This window comes from Gymnodraco acuticeps, unplaced genomic scaffold (assembly GCF_902827175.1).
Source record: "Gymnodraco acuticeps unplaced genomic scaffold, fGymAcu1.1, whole genome shotgun sequence".
Taxonomy (NCBI): Eukaryota; Metazoa; Chordata; class Actinopteri; order Perciformes; family Bathydraconidae; genus Gymnodraco; species Gymnodraco acuticeps.
In genome coordinates, this window is record NW_022990189.1 from 16,502 (window position 1) to 42,060 (window position 25,559).

Below are 25,559 nucleotides of genomic sequence, written 5' to 3' on the forward strand. Positions count from 1 at the left end.
AGTGAAGTAATAGTGAAAATAAAATGAAGGAATAAGAAAAATATAGATCTATAAATTGAGAGTAAAATACTGTACAGTAAAATAACACTGTATACTATAATATATATAAATGTAGGTGCAACATCGATCTGATAACTCAGATTGTGTACACGTACTTACATTTGTAATGAACCATACTACTTCAACAAAAGAAGCATAAACATGTGAGAATCAAACTTTATTAATGCAGCTAAACATCCAAAACGTCCTCAGAAAAGGAGAGAAATCCATAAAACCCACAATCAACATGTGAAAAAAGGTTATAAACCCTGTAATTAAAACTACAAGATAATCGATCCATGTGACAACAATAATAAAAGATACATCTGTGGCTCAGGAGTCGGTAGGACAGTGGTCCGATTCCCAGTGCCTGCAATCATCAAGCAAGATACTGAACTCCAAAGTGTGGATAAGATTTTCCTCAAGATCCTCAAGAAGAAAGTCAAATTGCATTTAGAATATTATTTTGCTTTCCAAATAAAAAAACAAGATACTTTTATTATTTGACTTTCAATATTTGTTCCATTCTCAGTAGAGATGAGAATACCATTATTCATATACTGGCTGTGATTAAGGGCATGGTTTTCAATGTATCTGCCCTACGAACTAACTTGTAGTTATTGAGAGAAACTTCAGAATCAGCAAGGAAGTGCTGAAGAATTGTAACAGCATCCACATAACAGGACACAACAGAGTCATCAGCATAGAGAATGATATAACAGTCACTTGGTATCATCTTCACAAAGATTAAACAGAAAGGGCCCCAGGATAGAGCCCTGTGGAACACCTTTTGCAGGTTAATATGGGTTAATAGGGTCATTTATTTGGTGTTAGAGGCCAGCACAGATATCCCCTAAATGTGTTGCAAGCATCCGAAGGAAAACTAACCCTGATCATAACAGAAACATCTAAATAAAGTATCTTCAGAAAATGATTAATAGCGGAAAGAAAACTGTATTGACCACAAGAAAGTTGCCTGCAGTGTTCCCTTCTAGTGTGAGATCACAGGCATCTAATGGAGAAACCAAAACAAAATATTTAATTAGTCATTCTGAGGGTTTTTAGAGAAAAGATATATGAAAATATTTTACTCAAAATGCATGAAAAATAACTTACACCAGTTTAGATCTCTACTTTCCGGTATGCTTCTTCACCTCACTGAGGGATGGGAAGTCTTCAGTCTTCATCTCACTGAGTGATGTGAAGTATTCAGTCTTCTCTTCTTTGCGTGGTTTGAAGTCTTCATTCTTCAGAATGCCGTGGCGGTACCAGTAGATGGTTGCTCCTTTGAACTTCTTATTTTCAATGGCTACTAAGAAGAAAGAGTCATCTGTGCATCTTTTTGCCATGGCTATGAAATCTTGGGCTTTTCCTCTCATCTTTTGTAAGACCTCGTCTGAGTAGTTCAATCATGAGAGACGTGATGTATGAAATACATGTTTAATACCGGACACGTGGTATAGAAAATTATGATGACAGATTACAACAATGAATCAACTGATGTTTGGAGATTAGGCCCCGGTTTGTAGGATAATCATTCGGGAGGGGAAAACCGCTCCGATGAACCCCCCGGGGTCTAGACACTGGTGGTGGTGATAATGGTTCGGTCTGGTCTGGAGGAAGAAGGATTAGCTTGGCCCTGAATTAGGAGACAGGAGGCGAAGGGGTGGAGGCGGGTTGTGCGTTGACACCTGAAATGACAACTGACAGAGAGGGAAGAGCAGATTTAAAGGGTTTAGCAGGTGCAATGATTGCTAGCTGGGGAGTACCGCCCCTGATTACTTAATGGGAGAGGAGCTTGCAGTGACGTGTAACACCAGGGGTATGGTCTTCCTTCTTGAACTTGCGCTAAGCTTCATTTCAATCATGAGAGACGTGATGTATGAAATACATGTTTAATACCGGACACGTGGTATAGAAAATTATGATGACAGATTACAACAATGAATCAACTGATGTTTGGAGATTAGGCCCCGGTTTGTAGGATAATCATTCGGGAGGGGAAAACCGCTCCGATGAACCCCCAAAGAGAAGAGAAGTGAGAAGTGCTGAGATGTGAAGCATTTCTTACCTTGCTGGCTGATTGAGGAGATCTGTGGATGAAATGAGATAACACAGGGACATGATGAGAATGTCGGAATAACTGTAGGGTTAATGTGAACGCCAACCATGCTTAGCGCCTGCATGTTGGATTAGACGATGCTGACCCACTGGCCGCAACCTGCACGCGCAGGGTTAAACATGACGCTGACCCACCGGCCGCAACCTGCACGCGCAGGGTTAAACATGACGCTGACCCGCTGGCCGCAACCTGTACACACAGGGTTAAACAAAAGCTGACCCATAGGCCGCAACCTGTACACACAGGGTTAAACGAAATGCTGACCCATAGGCCGCAACCTGTACACCCAGGGTTAAACAAATGCTGACCCATAGGCCGCAACCTGCACACGCAGGGTTAAACAAATGCTGACCCATAGGCCGCAACCTGTACACACAGGGTTAAACAAATGCTGACCCATAGGCCGCAACCTGCACACACAGGGTTAAACAAATGCTGACCCATAGGCCGCAACCTGTACACACAGGGTTAAACATGACACTGACCTACTCGCCCTGCACGTGCAGGGTTTAAACATAATGCGGACCCACTGGCCGCAACCTGCGCGGCAGGATTCAATACGAGCGAACCTGAAGGTCACGACGATATGAAGTGTTTAAACATGAACACGGTGACCGTACATGTGCTGACTTGCTAAGACCACCACCAGTTGTATGTATAAATACCGTTTAGTGTTCGGACCTTGGATAGCCAGCACGCACGGATGTCCGGGCGAATGTGGGATATGAAGGCGGAGGAGGACCACCGTCCGAGTTGGCAGGGAGGAGGGAGATATGCCTTGAATGGCTGCACCTGTCTGAACGAAAGCCCTGATATGCTATTAGACGCCACCACCAGTTATATGCATATTTACCATAGGTAAACTGAAGAGATCTTGATTGGCGGCACGAGCCGATGTCCGGTGAAGAGGGAGATGTAGATGATATAATGCCCGAGAGCTGTTAGCTTGAGTACGGTGATGCATGAATATCGTAACCTGGTTTACCACGAGCCAAGTGAGCATGAACCCGAGAATATGAATGAAGTGCAGGATGCACGCAGAAAAGACGTACACTTAGTTAAATACTGAGACATGACCCATGATATAGTATATCTTAATTAGCGTTAAGTGTGCCGGGATGAGTCATAGATGCTGATGAGCTGATTGAGTGATTAAGACTGTCTTCTATCATCTGAAGTGAGGATGATGGAGGGACGCTAGTGTTAGATCCAGCAAGTGTGATAATAAATGTGTAGAAATAGTGGAAATCTGAGTGTGCCGCTATGCGAATGATCTCATGCAGATATCCCCCCCAAAACGGAGGATGTGCAGTGCACGTCCTTAAGTCGGGGAAAACACGGTCGTCGTGAGGCCGGCGGATGCCACGTCCAGGAAACGGGAGATGATGCGTGCCGAAGAATCCGCATGCAAAGTACGGTTGCCCGGTGAGGAAGAGCAACTGTCGTTGAAGACGTTTATGTGGATGCACGCAGTTGGTTAGAGGAACGATAATACCATGAGCTTGATGTGATGGCTAGGAACTCCGGTGTGAGACTGGGCCTGTAGTTCCTCATGATTAGGAACGCTGTGCTCCTGGAGGAGTCTCTTCTGTTTCTTCTTCTCTTTTCCCAGTTGAGCGGAGTTGTAGTTTAGTAATGTTGTATTTGAACGCTAGATGCGTGAAGGCAACGCATTAGGAGATCTCCCTGAGCAGTGGGTGATTTGATCTGGGGAGAGACGCTATTAATATTATTACCCGAATAGCCGGTGCACGCATAGTTTCTCCTACTTGACTTAAGGCTGAAAGAGTTCCGCTGAACGATGATGGGAACATTAAAGCGCGTCGTAATATCTGCTTTGAAGAGCCAGCCTTGACCTGCACGCTATTAGATTACATTATCTCCGTGCGTAGAAAGGGGGGAACATTGACCTTGTCATCGAGATTGCCCTGAGCATTTACCGAATTGTATTAAATAATCTGTCGACAGGCTGTAAACAGAAAAGCTGAAATTGAAACTAATAAATACTCAGTTACCTCTAATCATTAACCGAGTTTGTATAATGTAGTTACTCTGTGTGTTGCTGCTAGCATACATAACATCTGACGTGGGAACGTTACTCGTGAATGGAGCTACGGAGCTGCTAGAAAGACAGTGGAACTCGGTACATTCCTCCGTCTGGATGTGGAGCACTTTTGCTAAATGTTTAGACAAAGTGCTCGTGTTACGCCCTTACATGATAAACTCTTATTGCACTTTGGCAACGAGCATTCTCCACATCGAAGCGGGTGAAGTTAACCACGCCTCGGAGCGCGTTCTCTCCGCCACCTCCGCAGTGTGCTCCGCTGCATGTAGCAGCTGTGTGTGTAAACTGCCCCGTCCCCTCGCGATGGGGGAGAGAGATCTCATCTGATCGAAAATACATCATAGGCGCATTTGTTTGTCCTTTGCATATTAGAACGAGTTGTGACACTAGACTGCGATATAATGTTTTTGTAGCAATAAACATGACATATATTTATAAATGTCTCCGGTACTGATAAAAAGACCAATAACGTTGGAGCTTACGCACGTAAACACACTGCTGACGTCACAATGAATCGACGACTGAATTAGTTGCAACTAATTTGGTAATCGATTTGATCGATTAGTCGATTAGTTGTTGCACCCTTAGTCACTGCAACTCTGACTACTTTTACATCCAGGCTGAAGACTTTTCTTTTGTCGCTGCTTTTAATTGAACTATTCATATCTTAGACTGCACTGTACTTTGATCCATGTACTTTTTCTTTTAATGTTTATTTTATTAGCTTCCTTTTAAATGACTGATTTTAAATGCCATTTCTTAATGTCTTTCATTTTTTAAAGCAATTTGAATTGCCTTGTATTGAAAGTGCTATATAAATAAACTTGCCTTGCTGCCAAGGAGATGTTGTTGTCGCAGATCCAGCCGTTGGTGCACCAAGAAACGGAATATTCTTAGTGGAGAAGAAAAAGAGAAAACCGATCATTTAGTCAATAATCATTAAATTAATATTGGGAGTGAATTCCTAATTTATTTAGTATCTGGTCATAAACAGGATAATGTGCAGCGACTTGTTCATTGAGGAAAAGAAGCCCTACGGAACGCCATTCATTTCAGGAAACGCTGTGTTGAAGCTTGAACCTGCGTTTAGTTACTGAGCATTGTAATGAGTAATTACCCGACTGCATTAGTAATGCAAGTAATACGTTACTGAAACTCCATACTGTAGCACTGTAGCACTGTAACCCCCAACACTGCCTGAAGCTCACCTTAACCCTGACTAGAGGTAGCAATGCATAGTGTTGAACTTCCTGTCGGCTCCCAGACCGTAGTCGAGGAAACGGGGGGTGACTCTCTGTCGTCTCCCAGGGCAGAAGCAACACGCTTCTGGTTCAATAACCCATTTTATCGGAAAGACTGGAGAGAGGCGAGCTCTTCTTGGGAGGTCGTTGCATAATTTAGCTCTCCTGTTTCGCAAGATAGATTTCGCAAGATCGCAGACCTTCCTTTTTTCTGCTGCCGCGTTTATTTCTAAAAACATGTATCCCGCTCGCTCATACCATGCCCACGCACACATGCACACGCCACACCCCTCTCTTAAGGGGTAGCGATCTCACTCTGCATGACCCAAATGTTGTAACAATATACGAAACATCTCGTGAATTTGTTGCAACTGCCTTTGCCAATGTTACCCTGACGCCTGTTGAAGTGAGCGCAGGAGGAATAGCTTCAATGGGATAGCTTAAGCCCTGCCTGCCTGCCTGCAGGAGGGGTTGTAGTTGAAGCCAGAATGGGTAAAACTCCGCATGTGATGAGGACCCGTTCCGCGTGAAGCCGGAAGCGCTGCATTAGGCGGCCCTGATGCCAGTGATGCCTTCTCAAGAGACTGAAGCGTACGTCAGTTGTTTGCTTGAAGTAGCCATTCCCATTAGGCCGGAGGAACTTCCATGGAGCCAGATTTCCTTGTCTTTTCCTCCCGCGTCCGGGCTTGCGGGACGGCCGGCTGACCCGCTACCCGACTGGGGAACGCAGCCTGTAGCTTAATCCGCGATACTGCGGAGCTGATGAATAAATGCCTGGAGCTGGAACGAAGCCCTCAGCTGGGCCAAAGCCCTGCTGCTGCTTGGCTTAACCATGAACGCCGTGACGCGTACACTTGTGCGTTGACACCTGAAATGACAACTGACAGAGAGGGAAGAGCAGATTTAAAGGGTTTAGCAGGTGCAATGATTGCTAGCTGGGGAGTACCGCCCCTGATTACTTAATGGGAGAGGAGCTTGCAGTGACGTGTAACACCAGGGGTATGGTCTTCCTTCTTGAACTTGCGCTAAGCTTCATTACCATGGCTCTTCTTCGGTGCTCGCCCATTTTAGTGAGTTTGCGTATTGATCCATCGCTTCAAGGCAGGGGTCAGCACTCTCCATGGAGGTGAATACAAAGCACACAGTTGGATATTTCACAGTTGGTCCAGTTCAGACCGGTTCTGGACGATCTTAACGTCCTTCATGATATCCACAACGGCCCCGATGACGTTGATTTCTCTCTCTTTGTGATCCAGCCACTTGGTTAGTTTTTCATGGCTGAAGGGTGACTTGTTCCTGTCTTCAAATACTTCTTCCAGTGAGCTCTCATCTTCCTTTCCTACTCGGATGGAGGGATGTTTCTTTGCCATGGTTTGTTGGAGGCTGGATTCATAATAACCACACAGTTTGTGGAAAGTGTTTAGGTCTTTTCGGATCTTTGGGAAGTCCTCTGCCACTTTGTCTCCCAGAGAATCGTTGCATCTCATTCTTATTTCCTTTAAATCTCCCAAAACATCTTGGGTCTTCTTCACTAGTCCGATGCTGATCCCCGTCATCAGCTCAGGAGTGTTGGGATCAAAACACTTCAGTGGCATCAGCCAGACCTTCACTGGGACCGAATTCTCTCCATTTGTTCCCAGTAGCTGTGGAAGTTCTACATAGGTCTGCACTGCATCTTGAAATGTGGCTGGGTTGATTTTAAGAATGAAGTCTCCGTAGAATTTGCAGGAGAATTTCTCAGTCAGGGCTTTCTCTTCATCAGTCAGCTTGATTTCAACTTTCCCCTCAACATCAAATGTAGGAATCTTCTTTATCACAGCTTGCATGCTGCCCTCTATCTCCTGAACCTGGCTGTCTTCTAACTTCTCACTGTCAAACACAAAGAAAGCATTTGCCCCATACAGGATGCCTGTGACTACATGAGTGGCCAAGCCCTTCTTAATAAACTCCATCTGTTCGGTGTCCAGGGTCACATGATCAATTGACAACTCCTTGAACTTGGTGGTAGCTTTGTACTGAAATGTCACTCTGCTCTGATTCTTCAATTTCTTCTCATCATTCAGATATTTGGCAGATCCTCCAACTTCTATCAGTCCACACATGAGACTGGTCTTCAGATAAGCTTCAATGTCCATCAGAGTGGACTTGGATTCAATGGAGTCAGATGCAGACATTTCAAAATAACTGCTCTGCTGAGGGGTTTGTTTTACTTTTAGAGTTTCTTCATTCCACAATCTGAGACCTGAACAAATTGGAAAGCAAACAGTGTTCGGATCAGTTCAGGGCAAAACTTTTATTTATATAAGTTATCAAACAAATTATAATTTCAATGTTTTACAGGTTACAGCTTCATATCCTGCCGGGAGTTTCCATAATAAAAGTGTGTGTGTGTGTGTGTGTGTGTGTGTGTGTGTGTGTGTGTGTGTGTGTGTGTGTGTGTGTGTGTGTGTGTGTGTGTGTGTGTGTGTGTGTGTGTGTGTGTGTGTGTGTGTGTGTGTGTGTGTGTGGCCTAGCATTACTATACTTGTGGGGACCTAAATCTGTTTACACAGTCACGTGTGGGGACTCGCCTCCCTTATGGGGACAAATTGGAGGTCCCTATGAGGGGAATCATTAATTGTAGGGTGAAGACTTGGTTAGGTTTAGGATTAGGGTGAGGGAATGCTCCGGTTTTGGGACTAAATGAACATGGGATCACTCCGGTCATTGTATGTACTTCGTCTCACTGGAATATTAACGGTCAGATTGAATACAACATCGACCCAATTTCTCCGGTCAATGACGGGAGAGTTTTGAAAGTGACAAAACACTGTTTCTTTTTATTTGATTTGATATACTTTATTAATCCCTCGTGAGGAAATTGTTTCTCTGCATTTGACCCATCCTAGTGTTAGGAGCAGTGGGCTGCCATTTTGAACAGCGCCCACACATTTAAAAACAATTAAACAATGTTTACTCAGGATTCAGGCACCTTCCCTGGCTTGTAAAATGCGGTGATGCGCCCTGGAGGTATCAGACTATTTAAAACATGTATACCCAGGATTCAATCACTTTTCCTGGCTTGTAAAGTGCTGTGAAGCAGCCTGTTCTCTGGGTGCAGTCTGGGTGCAAGAGCTATGCGTTGCAAGGAGATCTCTGGGTGCGCTCTGTGGCTCTCACAGCCCGCTTCTCTCTGGCTGCTCTCTCCCTCTATTCACAGCACTTTCCCCCGCCTTTCAGAGACTCATTGCTGGGTAGAAAAGCCTTGTGCAACACCCTGGATCTCTGCATATGTGCCTGTGAGACCCTGCTAACAGCATTACAAACATATTAATCAGGCGTTTTAACACTTTTTTCCATGAAAATGATTTTTATTCACTCTCATGGGGCTATATAAATCAAATTCCGGGTAATTCGGAGCACAATTGTACCTTTTACTATTTAAATGCATTTGTATTATATATTTTTGGGCTATTAAAGTGACATTTCTGGGTGACTGTAAGTTTATGGAGCTTAGTCCACAATTCCCGGAGGTTCCAGGCGGAATTTGGGAGCTCATAGGCGGCCTGCCTTGGCAATCTCAAGTACCTCCGGCATAAACACAGTAGCCTCCGGTAGTGAGACCCCTCTCAAGACCCCGGTCAAGACTGTCATGCGGTCCCCAGAAGCCTCCGGTAGTCAGACCCCTCTCAAGACCCCGGTCAAGACTGTCATGCAGTCCCCAGAAGCCTCCGGCAGCAATACCCCTCTCAAGACCCCGGTCAAGACTGTCATGCGGTCCCCAGCAGCCTCCGGTAGTGAAACCCCTCTCAAGACCCCGGTCAAGACTGTCATGCGGTCCCCAGCAGCCTCCGGTAGTGAAACCCCTCTCAAGACCCCGGTCAAGACTGTCATGCGGTCCCCAGAAGCCTCCGGTAGTGAGACCCCTGTATGCCAGAAGACCCGTGCGTCTGTCTACAATAAGCTGAAAGCTAATCTGGCTAAGGACTGGGCCTCTCCCCCAAATCACTGGTCCACTGGGAAGGGACGGGGGAATACCATGCGTGAAATCACGTTGCCTCAAAGCATGGAGACGTACATTCAGACATACAGGGATCATTGTGAGGGTGTCGCACCGACAGTAACACGGAAAGAAAAGTGTCTGTCCAAGGTCAGCCGGATAAAGAACTTCCTCGTATTCATGGCCCATGGTGTTAACCGGCTGTCAGATTGGCTGTTCCTAAAAGACACGAAGAGGGTCCGTGGCTGGAGCGAGTATATTGTAAAGTCGGGCCGGGCAGTCACAACATCGCTGTTGTTCCTGAAGAATGTGAACCATTTACTGAGGTACTTGTCTGAGTCAAAGCTCTGGGGGTGCAGGCTCACCCAGTCTGATATGACCCACATCATCAGAGAGGTGAAAGCCAACATGAACGACTTGAAAAAGTCTGTCACTGTCCACCAGTTCAAGGTGAAGAGGAACAAGCTGGATCGTCTGCCGAGCCAGGCAGAGCTTCTCGCCGCCATGGCGGCCGCTGAGAAGCGCATCCCTGATTTACTTGACCTGATGGCTTGCAATCCGACCTCAATCACCCAGTACCTGCTATATAGCTATCTAACCCTCCATTGGAGCCTCCTGTATGGCCACCGTCCGGGTGTGTACGCAAACATGACCAACACTGAGGTGTTAGAGGCGGACTTAAGGAGCACTGCTGAGGGCTACATCATCCACGTGCAGGATCACAAGACTGCCAAGACTTTTGGCGAAGCACAGCTGGTGCTTACAGTGAACGAGTTGAGCTGGGTCATGCGGTGGATGGGGATAAAAGAGGGCTTGTCGGGTCCTCAGAATGAATTCTTCCTTTTCACAACAGGGAAGCATGTCTCCAGGAACCTGAACGCTCACTTGAAGAGGGCTTGGGCTGATGCTGGGCTAGAAACAGCCGTCACCTTCACAATCCTGCGCACTGCCCTGGCAGACAATATCAAGCATCACCAAGATCCAGAAAGCAGGTCGATTCTCGCCCGGTTTATGTGTCACGATGTAAGCACTGCAGACCGGTTCTACGCGAATACGCCTGGAATAAAGGAGGGATTGAAGATCCGCTCCATGTTCAGGGCGGCAGCAGCTGCAGCATCATCATCATCATCGGAAGTAGTTCTACCGCCGTCAGATACCTCCGAAGAGGGCTCAGGGGCGGAGAGCAGCGATACCTCTTCTTCAGGGCCGGTTGATACTCCTGATGTGGGGGTAGAGGCCGTGGACTCAGCCTTTTTCTCTCGGTGCACCGTACAAGTTAGACGGCTAATATGGCCCCCGGGCCCCTGCTAATCATGTTTTAATCATGTTATTATTATGTTTATTATGCATATTGTGTATACTGTTTTTGTAAAAATCGTGTGATAATTAAATAAATAATAAAACATTTATTTAACCTTGAAGGTTCCCAGGGGTTGATACAGTGCCAGGTATCAGACTATTTAAACAATATTTACCCAGGATTCAGACACCTTCCCTGGCTTGTAAAATACGGTGATGCGCCCTGGAGGTATCAGACTATTTTAAACAACTTTTCCCGCCTTTCAAACACTTATTCCTGGGTTTTAGCCTGTCATTTTGCACGATATCATTTAACATTGAACCTCTCCTGGAAATGCACATATTCTGTGCATCTGTTTACACAGTCACGTGTGGGGACTCGCCTCCCTTATGGGGACAAATTGGAGGTCCCCATAAGGGGAATCATTAATTTTAGGGTGAAGACTTGGTTAGGGTTAGGATTAGGCATGTGTTGGTTATGGTTAAGGTTAGGATAAGTCTCCAGGAAATGCATGTAAGTCAATGTAATGTCCCCTGAAGTGATGTATACATGGTATGTGTGTGTGTGTGTGTGTGTGGCCTAGCATTACTATACTTGTGGGGACCTACATCTGTTTACACAGTTACGTGTGGGGACTCGCCTCCCTTATGGGGACACATTGGAGGTCCCCATACATGGTGTGTGTGTGTGTGTGTGTGTGTGTGTGTGTGTGGCCTAGCATTACTATACTTGTGGGGACCTACATCTGTTTACACAGTTACGTGTGGGGACTCGCCTCCCTTATGGGGACACATTGGAGGTCCCCATACATGGTGTGTGTGTGTGTGTGTGTGTGTGTGTGTGTGTGTGTGTGTGTGTGTGTGTGTGTGTGTGTGTGTGTGTGTGTGTGTGTGTGTGTGTGTGTGTGTGTGTGTGTGGCCATTTTACTCTTCTATACTCTAGCATTCGATATTTAAGAATTCTAGAGTACAGAGGAGATCTGAAGTGATTTCCTTTTTTCAGTTCTGAGATTAAAGACTTTCTGAGAGCAAATATAATTGTACATACAGTACACAAAAAAAGAACTCTGTAAATACATTTTGTAAATTCTGAATTCAGGATTTAATATCAACATTTTGACTTTTCCTCAGAATTCTGACTTTATTCTCAGTGAGCCAGAAAGGCATCTCTGTCCCTGGGCAGGCAATAGTTAAAGGCAGAGGCTTAAGATGAAGAAAGGGATAATGTGCAGCGAGGCGGTCATTAGTAAAAAAAAAACAACACCCGACCCGCTGATCAAGATCCCTCCGCTTAGCGTCGGGCTCCCTGATCACTCTGAATAATGCCCGCCTCGCTGCACATTATCCCGCTTATTACACACTAACACACTAGCACACTAACACACTAACGACTTGACTCCCAATATTCATTTAAATTATTTTATTGACTTGAAGATTATCGTATTTCTTCCTCTAAGTAAGTGAACTCCGCTCCGCACTAACTGATGGAGCTCTGACCAATGTTCTCTGTCCAAGTCTGCACAAAGAGACAAAGAAACAACTCTCACAACAAACTCAATTTAAAATGGCACGACGACAATCAAAAGATAACTTAACAAAGTAATGTCAGGCCTGGTGAATTGTTGTTGTACGGTGACTATGATGAAAGCTTTGTGACTATGTGAAGTCTTACCTGGCACCAGTTTGTCACTCCGAGCATCATAGAGCATCCCTAGGGTGAAAGGTCGTCCCAGAGCAGCAATGATCATTTGATCTGAGGCCATTTCTCCAACCTGTTGAGAAGAAACAACACAGACTTCAGAACCTGATTTAAACGTCTGTTAAGGAGTAGGAGTGATGAGAGTTAATAACACTTGGAGTCTGACTCCAATTTCCATGCAGACACTAATCCAGCAGCTGCAGTTTTACACAGAAAAGTAAAGTTTTTATAATAAATCTGTGTTTGTTAGTCCTCACCTGGTGAAGTTGTGTAGATCAGCAGAGTTGTGTGAGGGTCTTCTGACTTCCAGCAGGGCCGGACTGGGACAATAAGTCAGGCCGGGAATTATACACCCAGCCTGGCCACTACCAGTTTTTTGTGCCATTTTGCTCGATTTATTTTTACAGCGTTGCTGCCCATAGTGATAGCCCTCTAAATGTACTACCTACAAATAAACACATGGACATGGGTTACTATTTTTAAAAATGTGCAAATGTATTTAGGAACCTATTTGAACATATTTTAAGTGGGGGTGGACCTCAAATCCTATAGGGGGGTCCGGGGGCATTCTCCCCAGTAAGATTTGTTTTAAATATTGGACTTAAATGCATCAATCTGGTGCATTTTGAGGGGGAAATAATATATAGACATTTTTATTGATTGGGATAAACCCCTTGAGATGCACCATCTCGTTTTCAAGGGGGTCCCGACAATAGCAACAACTTACAGACATAAACAAAAAGACAAAATGCAAAACATGACACACAAGACAAACCACATACAGTCTTTTAAGTGAAATTCAAGCAATGCATACAATCATTACAATTTGAGACAGTCAAGCAAATCAGTTTCATCAATATCAGTTATAACAAGTGCAGACCAGCTGAAAGTGAGATAACAATGCATGTTTAAATAAACCCAATGATGACAGAGATCTAATAGCAGCAGGTAAAGTATTCCAGTCAGTTGGGGCTTTGAACATGAACGCTCTTCTGCCAATCCATTTTTTTGCAGAGAGGACAGAGAAATAAATCTGAACAGAATGTCTAACTTGATGATTTGGTGAGTAGGGTACAAAATACTGCTTTAAATAAGGGGGATAGTTAAGATAAATGCATTTAAATATCAGCTGAAGCCAATGCGTGTGTCTTCTTACATTTAAAGAAGGCCATTTACGTTGGTTATACATTGTGCAGTGATGTGTACGAAAAGGACAACCAAGAACAAATCTGCATAGTCTGTTGTAGGCTATGTTGAGTGGAGCAAGATCTGATTTATGTGCATTTTGGTAGACAACATCACAATAGTCCATAATCTGAAGAATAAGTTGAGAATCAATTCTCTTTCGGACACTGAGCGTAAAACAATTGCGAGAGCGGTGTAAAACACAGATTCCGTAATTGACTTTTTGTATTACATGCTTTATCTGTAGTTTAAATGAAAGTTCAGAGTCTAGCCATACACCAAGATATTTAAAGCTATCAACTTTATGCAGAGAAGTGCCATCCTTACATGTTATTACTACATTAGGTTTGGATCTGAGCTTCTGCCTGGTACCAAAGACCATGGTATAAGATTTTGTTTTGTTAAGCAGTAGTTTATTGTGTGATAGCCAGTCCTGTAAGATATTAAAATCTGATTGAAGAGAGATCTGAATTTGTGAAAAATCTGATTTGGATGTATATATGACAGTGTCATCAGCATAAAGGTGAGTACAACAATTAATGAGACAAGAAGATAAATCATTTATGTAAACAGAGAACAGAAGTGGGCCCAGAGTTGATCCTTGGGGTACACCCTTTTGTTGGATCAACAGGTCAGACTGTTTTCCATTAACAACCACACATTGCTTTCTACTGTGAAGGTACGAGTTAAACCATAACACTGTATTATTAGAAAGGCCAATGCCGTGAAGTTTATCCAAGAGCAGATATCGATCAACGAAATCAAAGGCTTTTGTCAAGTCAATAAAAATGGCACCTGTGAGTTCACCATCATCTGCAGCAGAGTACAAGTCATTCGTAAATGTAAGTAGGGCAGTTGTTGTGATGAGTGATTAGGCCTGAAACTAGATTGAACCGGAGATCAAATATTATAAGTATTGAGATAATGTGACAGTTGATTATAAATTATTTTCTCCAAAACTTTGGAAATAGAGCAGATCATAGAGATTGGTCTATCATTATTTGTATCAAGTAAATCACCACCTTTATGCAGTGGAGTGATGCGTGCACATTTCCAAATAGTCGGCAACTCACAGGTGGACAAAGACAGGTTGAACAAATCAGCAAGTGGGTACACGAGAATATGGGATGCCAATTTTATGAACCTGTTTTCTATACCATCGAGTCCTGCACTGCCATCCACTTTTAATTCTGTGATAGCATTATGAACTCCGTGTGGTGGAATCTTCTTAAAAGAAAAATAACTGTTGCAGTATGAGTTACTATTAGAAATACCAGTCGTCAAATAGGAGTCAGATAGTAGTGTGGAACATACATTAGCCAAATGCTGATTAAATATTTGGGCAATGGATAATGGGTCATGAATTATTGTATCAGCAGTTCTTATTTTATTAATAGAATATTTACCTGATTTATTTAAAATAGATTTAATTTTAGTCCAAAATTGCTTGGGATTCTTAAAGTCCGATGTGAGAGATTCTTTATAGTAGTTTGATTTAGCATTTCGGGTTTTGGTTTTACTCAGATTTCGGAGATGCCTGTATACTTCCCAATCAGCTATAGTCCTTGAATGACGATATATCGACCATGCTTTATCCCTTTCCCTAAAGAGACTGATGAGTTCAGAATTGATCCAAGGGAGATGTTGACCTTTGACCTTAACCGTTCTCACAGGTGAATGTTTGTTCATGACATCAGTGAGCTCTTTATGCAGAAAATCCCAAGCATCTTGTACAAAAGGTATTCATTGAAATCTGTCCCAATTAAGGGCAACAACATCATTAATAAATAAATCAACATTCCATTTTTTATATTGTCTGATTTTGACTAGTTTTGGAGGTAGTTTAATTAATTTGATTTTCCATACGCAATAAACAATTGAATGATCGCTGAAGCAATCCGACATGACACCAGATTTTAAGATTCTGTCAGGGTGTGACACCAGTATCCAGTCAAGCAGAGATTGGGTTCTAGGAGTGATACGAGTTGGCTCATTAATTAGCTGTTTAACATTTAGACTACTGAAAAGTTTTGTCTCTCCATCAGATGATTTATCCAACCAATGTTTGTTGAAATCACCAAGCAAGATTATTTCATTTCCGCAGGAAATGGAGTTGATAGTGTCAATTATATGGTTAAAAGACTCTGCAGGTGAAGAAGGTGACCTATAGATGCTACCAATAGTTAAGCATTAAATAAAGAGACTACACCCACATGAAACATAACTGTATACATTTAAATAATCATAAAATCATAAGAACATGGCCATAACCAATAACATACCATATCCAATATGAAAAAACATTGAAACTTGTTTATTTATTTGTTTTTGGTTCATTTATAGTTGTGAACCAGCCTCTCCTGTCTCCCCGCTCTCCCCCCTGCTCCTCTTTGAGGCAGAAGCAAAGACTAGTTTTAGCTCTCAACATGTTTTAATAGTTTATCTTACCTTTTTTCACCTAGTTAACGTTTTTTTTGGTATTATTCATGCATATTTTACTAATCACTCCGCCCTCAAATGGAAATATGTGTTTACATAAATGGTGACCAAACCGTTTGAGACCCACTGAGATAACTCAGACTAAGTTAACTATCTAAACACTCAGAGAGTCCTTTACCTCACCTGAGCTGAGGTTATCAGTCTCTCAGTCTGACAGGAGAGGACTCTCCTCCACCTTGTTGTTGAAAAAGCTCCTTATATACGTTAGCGCAGCTAGCTAGCACCAGATGCTAACAACAACAATACACGTAACCGGTGCGCACACTTTATCTCACTCGCTCACGCCACACATACACTAACACACACCCTCCCGAGCTTGAATAGAGAACCGCAGTGACGCGTAGGGTTGCCAACCGTCCCGTATTAGCCGGGACGTCCCGTATTTGAGCCAAAAGGGGCGTGTCCCGTACGGGTCATTGTTTGTCCCGGATTCCCGGTAAAGGGAAACAAAATAAAAAAGAATCTGTTTGCACGCAATGCAGTGTGTCTGGCTGCGTGCCTGTGTGTTTGTGTGCTGTATGGGAAGGGCGCTAGGACCGCTCAGTTGACAGGGCAGGCACAATGCTCGCACGTGTGTGTGTGTGTGTGAGATTTTCGCGGGCGCGGCATCATTGTTTGTGTGTGGCATGTCAGCCTGTTCAGTTGTGCGGAAAAATGAGCGCTGCCGGTGGAGGTGATAATGAAAGAGGAGAAGAGAGAGAGGATGTGGTTCTGGGCCCTGGCCCTTCTAAAAAGAAAAGACTTGTGTCTTACAACATACAGTGGGAAGAAAAATACAGTTGGGTAAAGCCCGTGAGTGGAGATCTGTCTCGGGTCTTCTGCACCTTGTGTCGGAGGGAGTTTTCAATAGGTCACGGTGGAGAAAACGACCTGAAACAGCATGCTGGCACAGAACTGCACAAGCGAGCAACAATGGTTGGTTGAAGGATAACATTAAGTCTAATAATGATGTACCGTGCATGTTCACATGTATACTTTGCATTACTTAATACCATTTTTCAAATATTTTAGTTTTTAACATTTTGGACAAAATAGCCAATTGTACATCGAGGTGCCCAGATGTCCCTAGTGCCCACCTATCCGATTTGAACATGCTGATGTACAATGTGATGTAGTAGCCTAATGCAGGTGTAAGACCATTGTGTTTGTATTGTGTTATAGGTATGCATAGTTTTCTATGCATTTTGAGGGTTTTGGGGGGTTTGACCCCCAAAAACATTTTCGAACCCTAGGGGCTGGCTCCCCCAAAATAATTTAATAACATAACCCTAACCTAACCCTAAAACCGAAATAAAGTAACAAAAAAAAGTAACTAAATCCGCCAGAAACCCGAAAATCTTCGCGCGCACGCACGCGTGGGACACATGCATGTGTCCCGTTTTTCCATTTCTGGAAGTTGGCAACCCTAGTGACGCGTCGTAAAATCTGGAAGTAAGTTAGCATTTTTAGCACTTCCGGTTCCTTCATCAAAAAGCAATGCATTTTCTCCATAGGGTTTTGGAAAATAGCTCGAAATAAGGTCTGTGGTTGACACAAATTTAAGAGATAAATCACGTTTTGTTCTACGACATTAAATACATCAGCAGTGACCCCACTGGTGATTTTTGAAGAGTTTACGTGTCTGAAAAACGATGGTTGTTACCGAGTGGCTGAATAGGACTACAGAAATTGTCGAGGCCGTTGTACGTCATTACGCCTAACACGTAAACACTCCCGCTAAGTTTGTTTTCCCCCGTGTTCTGCTTGAAAGCAAATACCTGCCTATTATATCTTTAGTATCTGTATATCTATATCTGACCATTAGAATCTGTATTTTTGAAATGGTCGTTTTTAACACCGTAGTTTTACAAATTATAGAATAATTAATTACCAGTGTTTTCCAATTTTACTCGGCAGTTCGTTTCGTTAGCTAACGTTAGCTAAAGCTAGCGCTACTATGCAATGGTTTGTTGCTTTGCTCCGGGTTGCAGCCACAGGTCTTCGCATTAAACGTGCTCGTTCTATCGTTTCCCGGCCAATGTTTTCCAAAGGAGAGTCTGGATTCGTGCCATGAGGTAAGCTGACGTTACATTTTTGTCCATGTCACGGTGAAATGTAAATGATGGGTAGTGACTGTATCGCCGTTTTAGAGATGGCGCTGCTGAAAAGACCGCAACATAAGTAAAGATTATGAATAAATCCTATTCAAACCTGTGTGGCTTATATGATAAGTCTAATTAGTACAAGCAGCATAACGTTTCACCATGTAACTAAAGATTGTAGTCAGGGAAATCAGTTTGACATATTGAACTAATAACAAATCACCTCTGGCTGGCAGAGAACTCTCTGCTCCATAGCTTCTCTTGGATGTAAAATCACATGTACATTTTACATTTATATTCAATTTAATATTCCATCCCTCACATACTTTTATATATATAATAATTTAGATTTTGTTTTTCTTGTTATGCTGCTGCAACACAAACATTTCCCAAATTGGGATCAATACAGTAATATCTTATCTTAATGAATTAAGAAATATAACTATTATAATTAGTGTAGCAGCTGACACCTATTTTCAATATGGATTAATCTACCATTTATTTCTTTAGTTCAATTTTCATCTATAAAAATGTCAAAATAGTGAAAATGTTCACGAGACAAAGTGCAAGGTTATATCTTTAGATGTTTTGTTTTAGCCTATGTACAGTATGTCTTAATGCTCTTATATGTGACGGTGTGACTTCCATGAAACTAATATTTGATATCTTCCCAACAGACGAGCTGACAGGAAACCTAACACTCTAACAACCACAACATTGCAACGACGAGTAAATGTAAATTAAAAACGATTCACAATTTTTGTATTTCTTCTTCTTTCTTGCAGTGAGGTGAAGCTGACCTTGCACTTGGTGCCAGTAAGGATGTTCCTCACGCAGGCTGAATGTTTCTCCCTCCTTACTGACACAGAAGCCCTTGATTTGCAATGCTTCACTAATTGTCATTTCCCTGGCTCTGTAGGGACACTTTACCTCCAGCACAGCGGAAGACCCTACCAGACCATCTGGAGATGCCCCCAACACTCCTGATTGGGAGAGCCACAAACCTGACTCATGGACCTGCACCTGGGTTGCAGTGGTGAATGCACTGACGCCCTCACATTCATTCATAGTCCCCCACTGTACAGACAAAGCACCATCAAGGGCCTGTTGTTGCCCTAGCACCTGGCACTAAGGGAAGCAGTCACACGCTTTGACCTCAGGACAGCTCCAAAGTTGCTGGCAGTCAACCTTCCTTTCCTGAACAAATGCCAGTTTGGGTTGGTTCGCTGACCAGTGGTAGCCACCTGAATTGCCCTCTTTTGCTCCTCAGACAATGCCATGCTTGCCACAATTGCCTCAGGTCCTTGATGCCCAACAGATTTGAGAATTTCAGGAACAGTAAGTGTTTCCAAGCTGTAGTGTTCCTCTTCTGGCTCGGGGGAGAGAAGCCAAGAAATTCCTGAGAACCTGCCCCCGAGTCTGTCCCTCAGCCAGTCACGATCTTCGGAGGTGGGCTCTCTTGTCAGCGGGTTGAATTAGTTATAGGTTGGAGTTAATAGCTCCTCCACTGAATGTGTACGTTTAGCTGCCTGTGGCTTCGTCACTCAAAATCCCACGACGATTGCCTATCATTCAGGAAAATTAGAAATAAATCTATACAGGCTATCCGCAAAGCCAAGGTTGATTACTTCCATAATCAATTCAACCTCTGTGGATCCAATCCAAGGACATTCTGGAAAACAGTGAAAGAGATGGAGAATAAACCCCCATCCTCTCATCTCCCTAACTCCCTCGTTATTGAGGACACAGTAGTCACCGGTAATGAACGCATAGCAGAGCTCTTTAACCAGCACTTTGTTAAATGTGGGAACCTATTTGGCTCTATAGCGCCTCCTAAGCCCCGCACCAACACTCCGCCACCCAGCCCCTCTAGCGCAGCCCCATGTCACAGCTTCTGCCTACAGGAAGTTAGTGAGAACGATGTGCTGGAGGTCCTTAGCACACTTGACCCCAACAAACCTGCAGGTCTCGATGGGCTAGACCCCTTCTTTTTTAAAGTTGCAGCCCCGATTATTGCAGAAGCTATCTCCCACCTTTGTAATCTGTCCATACAGACAGCAGTGCTACCTTCTGCCTGGAAGGCAGCCTTAGTGCAACCTTTGTTTAAAGGGGGAAACCATGCTGACCCCAACTGCTATCGTCCAATATCCATTCTACCCTGTATAGCGAAAGTGTTCGAAAAGTTAGTTTGCAAACAGCTAACATGGTTTCTGAAGACTTACAACATACTATCTGACATGCAGTCTGGGTTCCGTGCAGGACATGGGTGTGAGACGGCGACTCTCAAAGTCCTAAATGATATCAGCAATGCCCTTGACTCCAGACAATACTGTGCTGCCATTTTCATCGATCTTGCCAAAGCCTTCGACACTGTAGATCACCAACTGCTTCTGGGAAAGCTTAGATGCATTGGTGTCACTAACCAATCGATAGCCTGGTTTGAAAACTACCTGTCCATGCGCACCCAGTGTGTCAAATCTGAAAATCTGATGACACAGCCCCTATCCATCTCTAAGGGAGTACCACAAGGCTCTATTCTAGCACCCATCCTATTCTCAATATATATAAATGACATGGAGAAATCAGTGGGCAACTCCTCTATCCACCTATATGCTGATGACACGATTCTGTACACTGCTGGCCCATCCCCAGATACTGTCCTGAAAACTCTTCAGGACAGTTTTCAGAGAGTCCAGTCACATCTCTCTGCCCTTGGCCTGGTCCTGAACACCACTAAAACCAAGATCATGTGGTTTGGCCGCAGTGGTGCCTCCCAAATTGGCACTATTGTGACCGCCGATGGCCGGGACCTCGAAATAGTTCAATCTTATAAATACCTTGGATTTTGGATTGACAGTAATCTGTCATTCTCAGAACATCTCTCCGAAATTCAGACCAAGGTTAAAGCTAGACTCAGCTTTCTATATAGGAATCGCTCCTCATTCACTTCATCTGCTAAACTCTCTCTGGTCCAGATGACTGTCCTTCCTCTGTTCGACTACGACGATACCATCTACCGCTCGGCGTGTAAAGGAGCTCTCGATCATTTAGACGTTCTGTATCACTCCGCCATCCACTTCGCCACCAACGCCCCCTACAGGACACACCACTGTGACCTGTACTCTCTGGCTAACTGGCCCTCTCTTGAGACCAGATGCAACATCCACTGGCTGATGTTTATTTACAAAACACTCCTAGGCCTCACCCCCTTCTACCTCACACAATTACTGCAACTCCGCACACCCCCGACGCACAACACCCGGTCAGCTACAAGCATCCTGTTAAAGATCCCCAAAGCCCATGCATCCTTTGGCCGCTCCGCCTTTCAGTTTGCAGCAGCTGATAGCTGGAATTTCATTCAAAAAACGTTGAAAATGAAAACCTTTGTCTCCCCCTGCACCTTCAATGTCACTATTATTGACACCCTGGTACACACATGTAGCTGCTTTGCCTGATGCTGATTTTAATGACTGATTGAACTACAGCAATATTGTTTTCATCTTTGCTCTATGTGTTTGTGTTGTCTCCTGGGTTCTGTCGTGCCCGGAGTCTGTCTTTTTATTTATTTTCCTCCCAAACCCCATCCCCTCAGGAAGCCTTTGCCTCCTGTCAGGTCATCATTGTAAATAAGAATTTGTTCTTAATTGATTTTCCTGGATAAATAAAGGTTCTACTACTACTACCACTACTACCACCACCACCACTACCACTACTACTACTACTACTACCACTACTACTACTACTACTACTACTACTACTACTACTACTACTACTACTACTACTACTACTACTACTACTACTACTACTACTACCACCACCACTACTACCACCACCACTACTACTACCACCACCACCACCACCACTACTACTACTACTACTACTACTACTACTACTACTACTACTACTACTACTACTTCCACTGACAGGGGGTGTCAGTGCAGCTGAAATTGTGGATGGCAAAGATGGCTAATGCAGCCGCATGACTGCATTTCCATTCTCCACGTGGGCATTCACATTTTGTGGAGAGAATTCCCTCTTCTCCTGTAGATACCTGTGGTGGTGGGATTGTTTTATTTTTACATTACATTACATTGCATTTAGCTGACGCTTTTATCCAAAGCGACTTACAATAAGTGCATTCGACCAGGAAGACACAACCTTGAAGAAAACAGAATCATAAAGTACATCAGGTTTCATAGAGCCAAACATTTCAAGTGCTACTCAACTGGCTTTAGATAAGCCAGTCCTTTATTAGTATATAAGTGCTTTGTTAATAAATCTATCGCTCGAAGTGGAGTCGAAAGAGATGAGTTTTCAGTCTGCGCCGGAAGATGTGCAAGCTATCTGCCGTCCTGATGTCAATGGGGAGCTCATTCCACCATCCTGGAGCCAGGATAGCAAACCCACGTGTTTTCGCCGATGGGAACTTGGGTCCCCCTCGCAGCGAGGGTGCAGCGAGTCGTTTGGCTGATGCAGAGCGTAGTGCACGTGCTGGGGTGTACGGTTTAACCATGTCCTGGATGTACGAAGGGCCAGATCCATTCGCAGCATGGTAAGCAAGTACCAGTGTCTTGTTATTTAAAATATATTTTCATTTGTAATGCCTTCCCAATTATCCCTTTCATTGTTTATAGCCTACTGTATATTTATTTTCATTTCTGTGTTTTCTGGTGTGTAATATTTGTAATAAAGATTTCATGTGACACATAAAATGGATTTGTTGATGGGAATTAATGTCACTAATGTGAATAAATTAACTCTAGGTTAACGATACTCTTGCTATCACTACTCACCGACACTATAAACCTTGTCCCTCATGCTAGCCCTGACAACACCGGTAAGCCTTCATCTAGGCTGCACTGCTGTACGTGTCCTGACTTGTAGTGGTTCTCTCCTCTATCAGACTGGTAATTGACACAGCCATGACTTCTAGTGAAATTCAGTGTGGCTCAAATGAAAAGCTTTGTTAAAATATGCACACGCGCGAAAGTCAGTTGAAACGATCTTAAGTAGGTGTGACGTTGAAGTCGTGCGACCCTGCTGTTCTCGCTTGTAGTTCGTTTATAGCATTACGTTAGCATTTTGCTTCTGGCGACTAGATTTATGATTAGAAAATTATAAAAGTAGGATAGACATGTGGAGATTATCCGGCTGAACAAATCGTGATCCGTCTCTTCAATGTGTTTCAACCACAGACCTTATTTCCAGCTATTTTCCAAAGTCCAATGGAGAAAGTGCTTTGCTTTTTGACGAAGGAACCGGAAGAAGTTTACTAACGGGTTTTTGGATGCGTCACTGCGGTTCTCTATTATGAAATACCCAGAACTTATGATTCACTGTCACATGCGTAGATTAGTGTATAAAACGTTTCAAGAATAACATTATAGTCCAAAAAGTCCTCTTAGCAACTTGTGTATTTATGGGGAAAGTGTTGTATTCCAAAAACCTTGGGAGTTTAATATTAATTTAGATTTCACAAAACAACATAATTAAAACTACAACATAATATAAAACACTTTCTTAACATATGACTAGTTAGAACAGTGACAACAGGCCAGGATCAGGTCAACACAGCTTGTGTTATGTAATGGGGAAACAGCAACGTGCACAACATCACACGTGCACGAGTTGCTGCAAAAAGGATCTCTGTTTTTAACGTCACGACGTCGGGAAACAAGCTGCTCAACATTTGATCTGTATCGATGTCAAATATGGAAAGTAGGTTTCTGAGTTGTACTTCCTTGATTACTCTGACCTCATTATGTGACAATTATATTTCAGAATGTCGCTCATTCACCACCCCAAAGGTAAAGCACTTTATGCTAGAGCTCCTCCACATGATCGTATGATGTCACTTCCTGTTAGAGAGGAATTGCTGATACTTAACATGGCATCGCCTGCTTCATTCTTGAATGATGTCTAATCAATACATTTCTGAGACCTTTAAATCATCTTCAAGATCAGTTATTACCAGAAGAACCTGGAGCATATCATGTGGAAATGTAAAGTGCTCTGTAATGGATCATCAGCACAAAGCACCAACATCTGACCAAATTCAAGATGGCCGCCTTGTTGTGGACCATATGTTTGACCAACTAGGGTCAGGGTTACAACGAGTCTTTTGAATATTATTCTAACATAAACAGTTAGAAAGTAAAGCTGAAAATGATTCTGGTCATCTCGACCAAGATGCAATGCTTTAGGTAACTTTCACCAGTTTAACCAGTAATGCTCAGAACACAATAAGTAAGCCACCATTCACCAGATTACAATGAATATATACAATTTACCAGAATGCAATTGATATAAAGTCAATAACAAGAAAACTATGGATTTGACCGCGTTAGTCAGAATATAGTGGATGAGACACTTCTTCCAGAATACAATAAATAACAACAACTGGCCCTCAGAGTAAAGTCAGGTCTCTTTATTAAAGCACAGAGTGAACATATCCAGATGTTGAAGTGTTACAGGAATCTGATGTTGCTTCATCTTTATAACCATCAGCAATATTTCCAACTACATGGTGTTAACAGTGATTCTCTCAAACAAAACAAGTTCTGCATTTTATTTTCTTCATGAGCTGTGAGTTCTGCACAAAGAAGGAAATAAACAAATGCTGAAATAAGCGATAGGATATTCCCAACATAATCAAAATGATACATTTAACAAAACAGATATTCTTTGTCTTTGACTTAAACTATGATTTCATATGTCATCATTCTAATGTTGATAAAGCATGTCTAATCTTGTCTTCAACAGAGAAACCCACCCACACCGGTTTCATGAGAGAAAAGACTCCTCTTGTGTTCTCTAAATATAACTCACTTTAAAATATTGATTATCGAGTGGCCTGTGTTCGTCGTCCATAACATAACCCCACCACCACCATGGGCCACTCGATTCACAACATCACCCTAACCCTAACCCTACCCCTCACACCAGATACTGACTGGTTTTCAGACCCCCCCAGACCCCCCCAATAAAGCAAAACTGCACGTTTCAGAGTGGCCTTTTATTGTGGCCAGCCTAAGGCACACCTGTGCAATAATCATGCTGTCTAATCAGCATCTTGATATGCCGCACCTGTGAGGTGGGATGGATTATCTCGGCAAAGGAGAAGTGCTCACTATCACAGATCTTTTCAGATTTGTGAACAATATTTGAGATAAATGGTTATTTTGTGTTTATAGAAAATGTTTTAGATCTTTGAGTTCATCTCATGAAAAATGGGAGCAAAAACAAAAGTGTTGCGTTTATATTTTTGTTCAGTGTAACTTGCTTTAAAATACTGATTTAAAAAAAAAGCCAAAGCAAAAGCAATCGGCTCTTGAAGAACCTTAAGTCCTA

General features: G+C 43.1%; 1 protein-coding gene across 1 annotated transcript; it reads right to left on the reverse strand.

Annotated features, from left to right (window-relative positions):
* Window positions 1–202: 202 nt before the first annotated feature.
* On the reverse strand, window positions 203–12,987 carry LOC117547283 (stonustoxin subunit alpha-like). Its single transcript, XM_034217890.1, is given in 6 exon segments — window positions 203–1,051; window positions 1,156–1,444; window positions 6,505–6,627; window positions 6,630–7,709; window positions 12,418–12,517; window positions 12,702–12,987. Coding segments are annotated over 4 exon segments (1,569 nt in total). The 5' UTR covers window positions 12,509–12,517; window positions 12,702–12,987; the 3' UTR covers window positions 203–1,051; window positions 1,156–1,169.
* Window positions 12,988–25,559: the final 12,572 nt, after the last annotated feature.